Source organism: Pteropus vampyrus, unplaced genomic scaffold (genome assembly GCF_000151845.1).
Source record: "Pteropus vampyrus isolate Shadow unplaced genomic scaffold, Pvam_2.0 Scaffold343, whole genome shotgun sequence".
NCBI lineage: Eukaryota > Metazoa > Chordata > Mammalia > Chiroptera > Pteropodidae > Pteropus > Pteropus vampyrus.
In genome coordinates this window covers 936,976-944,326 of record NW_011889124.1, presented here as the reverse complement: position 1 = coordinate 944,326, position 7,351 = coordinate 936,976, and the positions used below count along the sequence as shown (strand labels likewise).

The 7,351-nt window shown below is 58.9% G+C and overlaps 1 protein-coding gene across 1 annotated transcript in view; it reads right to left on the bottom strand.

Annotated features, from left to right (window-relative positions):
- ADAP1 (ArfGAP with dual PH domains 1) overlaps positions 1 to 7,345 on the bottom strand; it is a 47,807-nt gene extending 40,462 nt beyond the window's left edge. Inside the window, exon 1 of the mRNA XM_023522377.1 lies at positions 7,118 to 7,345. Within this exon, the coding sequence (XP_023378145.1) occupies positions 7,118 to 7,199 (82 nt within the window). The 5' untranslated portion in view covers positions 7,200 to 7,345. The remainder of the gene's footprint in view (positions 1 to 7,117) is intronic.
- Between the last annotated feature and the right edge of the window lie 6 nt (positions 7,346 to 7,351).

Here is a 7,351-nt window from a genome sequence, read left to right as displayed (position 1 = left end):
AGGTCTTAATAAATTTTAAAAGATTAAAACCACATCCAACAAATTTTCCGACCTCCGTGGTATGAAACTAGAAATCAATTACAAGATAAAAACTGGAAAATTCACAAATATATGCAGATTAAACAACACGCTACTGAACAATCAACAGATCGAAGGGGAAAAAATGTTAAATACCTTGAGAGAAATGCAATGGAAGTGCAACAAAACTTAAGGAATGCAGAAAAAGCGGTTCCGAGAGGGACGTTCATAGTTAGAACTGCATTAAGAAACAAGAAAGATCTCAGATAAACTGACTCCACAACTCAAGGAACTAGAAACAGAACAAATGAAGCCCGTCGTACAAAGAAGGAAGTAGCAAAGAGCGGAGTGGAAATAAATAATATAGAAACTAATAAAACAGTAGAAAGATTAACGAAACTGAGAGCTGGTTTTTTGAAAAGATAGACAAAGTTGACGAATCTTTAGCCAGACTCACCAAGGAAAAAAGAGAGAAGACTCAAAGAAATAAAAACACATATGAAAGCAGTGTTACGACTGATACCACAGCGTAAAGAGATGGGAGCGGCTACTGTGAACGTTCACACGCCAAGAAATCGGACAACCTAGAAGAAACGGGTGAGTTCCTGGAAACATACGATCTACCGAGACTGAATCATAAAGAAGCAGAAAATCGGAACAGCCTGATTATTAGTAAGGAGATTGAATTGGTAATCAAAAATCTCTCAATAAACAAAAGTCCTGGACCAGACGGCTTCACTGGTGAACTCTACCGAACGTTTCAAGAAGAATTTATAGCAATCGTTCTTACAATCTTCCAAAAATATAGAAGAGGAGGTAACACCTCCAAACTCATTTTACGAGGCCAGCGTTCTCCTGATTCCAAAGCCAGACAAGGATAACACAAGACAATAAGAGACCAATGTCCCTGATGAACAGAGATGTAAAACTCCTCAACGAAATATCAGCAAACTGATTTCAACAATAATTACGAAGGTCACGTACCGTGACCAAGTGGGATCTATCCCAGGGATGCGAAGATGGTTCGCTGTCCACAAACCAATCGGTGCGATTCACCACATTAACAAAACGAAGAATAAAAATCATAGGATCGTCTCGGTAGATGCAGGAAAAGCATTTCACAAAATCCGACTTCCGTCTACGATAAAAACTCTCAACCAAGTGGGTACAGAGGGAACAGACACTGACATAATAAAGGCCACACAGGACGAGCCCTCGGCTAACATCACACTCGACGGTGAGAAACGAGAAGCTTTTCCTCTGAGGTCAGGAGCAGGTCAGGAGCGCTGGCTCCCACCACTGTCATTCGCCATAGTACTGGACGTCTAGCCAGAGCAGTCAGGCCAGAGAAAGAAATAGAAAGCATCCAAACCATAAAGAAGAAGTAAAACTGTCTCTATTTGCAGACGAGATGGTACTATATATAGAAAACCGTCAAGACTCCACCAAAAAACTGTTAGAACTAATTATTGAATTCGGTAAAGTTGCAGGGTATGAAATCAGCACATGAAAATCACTCGTGTTTCTATCAACTATCTAATAAACTACCAGAAAGAGCAATGAAGGAAACAATCCATTTATAATTGCAACAAAAATAATAAAATACCTAGGAATACACTTATCCATTGAGGTGGAAGGCCTATAAAACACTGAGGAAAGACATCGACTATGATGCCAAGAAATGGAAAGATATTCTGTGCTCATAACTGGAAAAATTAACGCTGTTGAGATGTCCACACTACCCGGGGCCAGCAGAGATGCAGTGCAATCCCCATCAAAAGTCTCATGGCAGTTTTCACAGAAATGGAACAGAGTATCTGAAAATTTGTATGGAATCACACAAGACCCCCAATGGCCGAAGCAATCTTGAAAAAGAACGAAGCCGGAGGTATCAGACTTCCTGACTCCAGACTGTATCAGTAACCGAAGCAGGATGGCAAAGACCGATGGAATGGAATAGAAAGCTCGGAAATAAACCCACGCCAGACTGCCAGTCAATCCGCGACAGCCGAGCCAAGATTACACAGCAGGGAGAGAGTCTGCTCGTCAGTCAGCGGTGTTGGCCAAACTGGGTAACCTCGCGGAAAAGAACGAAACTGGACCAGTATCTCACACCAAACACAAAAATCAACCCGGAATGGGTGGAAAACTTGAACCTGAGACCTGGAACGGTGAAACTCCTAGGAGAGAACACGGGGGGTGAGCTGCTTGACATCGGTCTCGGCGATGGTTTTTTCGGATTTGACACCAAAAGCAGAGACGACAAAAGCAGAAATAAAGTGGGACCACATCAAACTAAAAGGCTTCTGCACAGCAAAGGAAACCGTCAACAAACGAAAAGACGACCCGCAGAACGGGAGAAAATATCTGCAAATCACATATCTGATGAGGAGTTAGTGTCCAAAATGGATAAAGAATTCATGCAACTCAACAGGAAAAAAAACTAATTAAAAAACGGGCAGAGAATCTGAACAGACATTTTCCCAAAGACATCCGAGTGGCCAACAGACACGTGAAAGGGGGCTCGACACCACCGCCAGTCAGGGAGATGCCCATGGGAGCCACAGGGAGATGCCTCCCCGCCCTGTCGGAGCGGCCGTCACACAGGCGCGAACTGCCAGGCGCCGCGAGGCCGCGAGAGCGGGCGCCCTCCTGCACCGGCGCCGGGGCCGTGAGCCGGTGCGGGGGCGGAGAGCGGCACGAGACCCAGCACCCCCACCCCCGGGTGCTTATCCAGAGAAAGGGAAAGCACTAAGGGAAAGACGTCTGCGGCCCACACTCGCTGCAGCGTGATGGGCAACGCCAAGCCGGGGAAGCAGCCGAGTGTCCGTGGACGGACGGACGGACGGACGGACGGACGGACGGAGAACGTGGTACACACACAATGAATGTTGTTTAGCCGTGAAAAGGCTGAAACCTTGTCATTTGGGACAACGTGGATGGACCACTAGGAAATTATGCTCAGTGAGATAAGTCAGAGGAAGACAAGCACCAGATGTGGGGTCTAAGAAGAACAAACCAACAGAAACCCCCAAACTCACAGCTGAGAGAACAGAGGGGGTGGAAAACAGGTAAAGGGGGTCCAAAGGCGCCCACTTCCGGTGACGAGGTGAGTGGCCTGGGGATCACTTCCGGTGACGAGATGAGTGGCCTGGGGACTGATCCCGCCCGCCGCAGGAGCTCGGTGGGGAGAGCGGATCCTAAGCTGTGCGGTGGCGGACGCTAACCAGACCTGGCGCGCGCGCCGTCTCCGCGCACACGAAGACCACGTCGCCGTGTTGTGCACCGTGGGCTCATACGACGTCACCTGTCAATCACATCTCGTTTTTTGCAAAAGGAAGGGACTCTGCCACCTGCTGCAGCGCGGACGCACCTGGAGGACAGTGTGTCGCGCGAGATGAGCCAGTCACAGGAGGACACGCGCCGTGCGCGCCGCTCACGTGGGGCCCGGCTGGGGGCGCGCCGGGGTGTCGCCGAGGGGCGATGGAGGTGCCGCTTTAGAGGACGGGCAGTCGGGGAGGACGGCGGTGGCGGCCGCACACCAGGGCGCGTGCGCTTAGGGCCCGGAGCTGCACGCGCGAACCGCTGCGCGGGGGGACTCTGTGACCCACTGCGCCCGCACGGAAACCCGTGCCCCCGAGGCCCCGCTCCCGCAGCACCCTCCCGGCCCCACCTCTGCTCGGGGACCCAAACACCTACAGTCAACGCCGAAATGAACGTGAGCTCCGGACACACGTGAGAAAGACGCGTGAAAACAGGAGAGAGGCAGGGGTTTTGCAGCCCGCGGCTTCCAGTTCTGGCGCGAAGGTGGCGCCCCCCGCCCCGGAGCTCAAGGCAGCAGGCGGGGGCCTCGCGCCTTGGGCTCCCCGCGCGCACCCGCACGCACGCGTGCACAGCTGCGGGACGCGGGAGGGAAGCGCGTCCGGCGAAAACCCACGCAGACGGGCCAGGGGCGCACACTCCACGCCGACAGGCATCGGATTTTATCATCAGCGTGAGACCGAAACAGCCCTATTCAAGGCCCTGCGGTATGTTTTAGTAAAATAAAGAAAAATGTTTCAACCCAAGCACGCGCCTGGGTGAGGGGCTGCTGAGGCACGTGTGTCCAGCCCGCTCCTCGGCAGCCCCCTGCCACCCACCCTCTCAGGTGATCCCCCCAAAACTTGACCAAATCCCTGAAATTCCTCCCCACCAAGGAGCTCCTACCCTGGCGTACAGCAACGTCTGAAAAGTCACCTCTGCCTTCAAGCCTGCCGGGGTTGAATGAGGGGTTCCCGCTCCAGCCCAGTGCAGTGAGGACAGGCCCTAGGGCCACTCTCAGCCAGGCATCCCTGGGGCCCGGCTCCAGCACACAGGCCAGAGCAGCAGGATCTCAAACGCAGAGGCCCAAACGCCCACCTGGCCAGGCCCAGACATCTCGCTGAGCCCCAGGCTCTCCAACAGAAGGGCAGGCCAGGTGCCCTCGGCCACCTGCCCAGGTCGTTCAGGTGCCCAGACGAAGTGCGCCGAGCACCATGATTACCACCCACGGCCCAAGCCAGCTAAAGAGCTGAGGTCTCCACGTCCTTCTGGGACATCGACACTGAGGCTCAAGGGGAGACTCCGTCACTTGTCCCACCTAGGTAGGCAACTCGGAGGAAGTCTGGAGGCGCTGCTTCCTCCCTCCCCACCCACCCCACCCCGGCCCGCGATGAGAAACACCTCTCTGAGAGGCCATGACACAAAGCATAGGGGAGCCCGCCACTGCGGCAAACGATGGGGGTCCGGAGCAGGTCCTGGGGCCGCAGGGGTCCTCGGACTGCCCCCTCCTGCAGCCCTCGCAGGCCAGCTGGCCAGGACTGCCCAAGTCCCGCTGCCGGGACACCCAGCGATGGCGGGCTCCTGCTGGCGGCAGTCGGTGTTCTGACGACGGCACCGCACAGCCCTCCCCTGCCCCCACCAATGCCAGTGTGGCCCCTGGCCGCCCGTGTGGGCCACAGCAGGGACTGGAGGCCCCAGTGGCACGGAACAAGGACAGACCAGCAGGGTGTCAGCTGAGAAGTAGAGCCCGTGGGTGGACGCTCCACTGGGCCCATGCGGGCAGGCAGGGCCGCGGGCCTCTGGCCAACACTCCGGGCATGGGGGCGAAGGCCGGGCAGAGGCGCAGTGGAGCAGGCAGGGCTGCGGCGGGCCCGAGGGGCCCTGGTCTGCGTCTGCGACGCCACGTCCCCCACAGCAGCCTCAGTGTCCTGGCTGTAAAATGCAGGTGACCGGCCTACGCTGCCTGCTCCACAGGCTGCCTGTGGAGCAGGATAGCAAGATGCGGGTGTCACAGGACAACTGAAAACCAGAGGCTCGGCCCAACACCAGGGAGAGCTGGGCTCCGCCGGAGCTTGCCACGGGCGGCAGCCCCCGGAGCGGGGGGTCGGGCTGGGCATGGCAGCAGTTGCAGGGCCCACCACACCAAGGAAGACCCCTCCCTCCTACCAGGCTAGAGGGACCAAGATGGCTGGAGAGAGGCTCTCCTGCGCAGTGGCCAGGAAGGAGAGGGACAGGGCCAGCCCCCTCCCCCGCCCCCACCCCAAGCCAAGCCTGAGAGGAGCCTGCGGGCTGCCCTTCCTCGCCGCCTCTCCAGCTTTCCTGAACGAGTGGAAACAGGTCTGGGAGAGGGTGCCGCGGGCGGTCTGTGGTGAGCGGGCCCTGCCGCCAGGAGCAGTGCCCCGGGGCGACGGAGATGCCACTCCCACCCCACCCCACTCAGGAGGCCCAGCCAGAGGCCACCTCAGCCCACTCGGCTTCTGGAAAAGCCCATCACTGCCTCCTCCCCTGTGGGACACCTGAGCTCCCGGTGTGGCCCCATGTGGCCACACTGCAGCTGACCAACAGCTTCGTAGCACCTGGGACTGCCAGAGACCCCTCCCAGCCCAGTGGATGGGCGAGATGGGACCCATCCGGGGACTGTCCCAGGACAAATGCGAGGTCTTCCTACTTTCCTTTTGGGGACTTTGACCACTCCGTGTATGTTGGCTTTGTTCTGGGAGGTTCAAGCTGGGAGCCCCCAGTGAGAGTCCCTGGGGTACCTGGGTGACAGCCCCTCAGCGGGGCCACCCTCCATGCTGGGGATATGAGCAGGTGAGCCTCTAGAGGCTGTGCCCGCCCCACCCCTGCCAGCCCAGAAGCAGAGTCCTGCCCCATCCCTTTGCCTGCCAATCCCAGGACAAGTAGCCCCAGAAAGGGAGGGGGAGCACCCCAGGACGCTGGCCCCCTGGAAACCTCCCAGGGCCCTCAGGAGCAGAGTCCGGGAGAAGCCTGCTGGGAGGGCGCGGTGCAGGCGGGCCTGGTGCTGCTCGGAGCAGTGAGGAGCTGCGCTGGGGGAGGGGTGCCCTCCGCCGGTCCCGTGGAGGCGCCGGCTCCCTCCCCGTTGTCTGCAGGGTACAAGGGAGCGGTTCCAGAGGGGGGCCCATGACGTCAGTCACCTCCAGGTGGCGGGGAGCCGGATCGACCCCACACCCACTCACAGAAGCCCATGGGCCCCTCCGCACAGTGTCCCCTGGCAGCCTGTCGCAGGGAGCGATTTCCTCTTTCTTTTCTTTGCGAAGCCGGCGTTTCGCAACGCAGCGGCGGTCCGCGGGCGACAGTGAGACAAGCAGCCGGGGTTGGGGGAAGAAGAGGGGAGGAGGCGACAGCCACAGGCCAGGGGGGCCACGGGCTGGCGATGTCCTGGTCCCAGCAGGTGCACTCCGGGGCCGCGCCCCACCCCGAGCGAGGACCAAGCTGCGCGCCGGCGGCGGAGCCACGCAGGCGCCGCAGCACCCCTCCCGGTCGCCGGGGCTGGCATCCAGACGGGCACCCACCCAGACCAACACCTGCCCTGGGCGCACGCACCCGCGTCCGTACCCACCCCTGGATGCATCCCCTCTGGCCCCGCACCCACCGCTCTGTACCTACCTGGGGCGCACCCACCGGGCCCCGCACCCACCCCAGGCCTCATCCACCTTGGCCGGGCACCCACCGGTCCGCACCCACGCGGTCCGCACCCAGCGGGGGCGCACCCACCAAGGCCCGCACTTATCCAGGGCCGCATCCCCCCCGGCCCCGCATCCACGCGGTCCGCACCTACCCGGGGCGCCGCAGTCGGCGCAGCGCGCGTTCCCTGGCCGCTGCAGCAGCTCCAGGAAGGCCCTCCGCAGCTCCTTGGCCATGGCAGCGATGTCCCGAGACGCCGGAGCCGGGGCGGGGGCGGGGAGTGTCCACCCCGCTGCGCTAGGATCCCACGCAGGCGGCCCGCCGAGGCCGCCGCCCCTGCGCCATCCTGGGAGGCCTCAGCCCGCGCACCGGTTCCGCATTCCTGCCA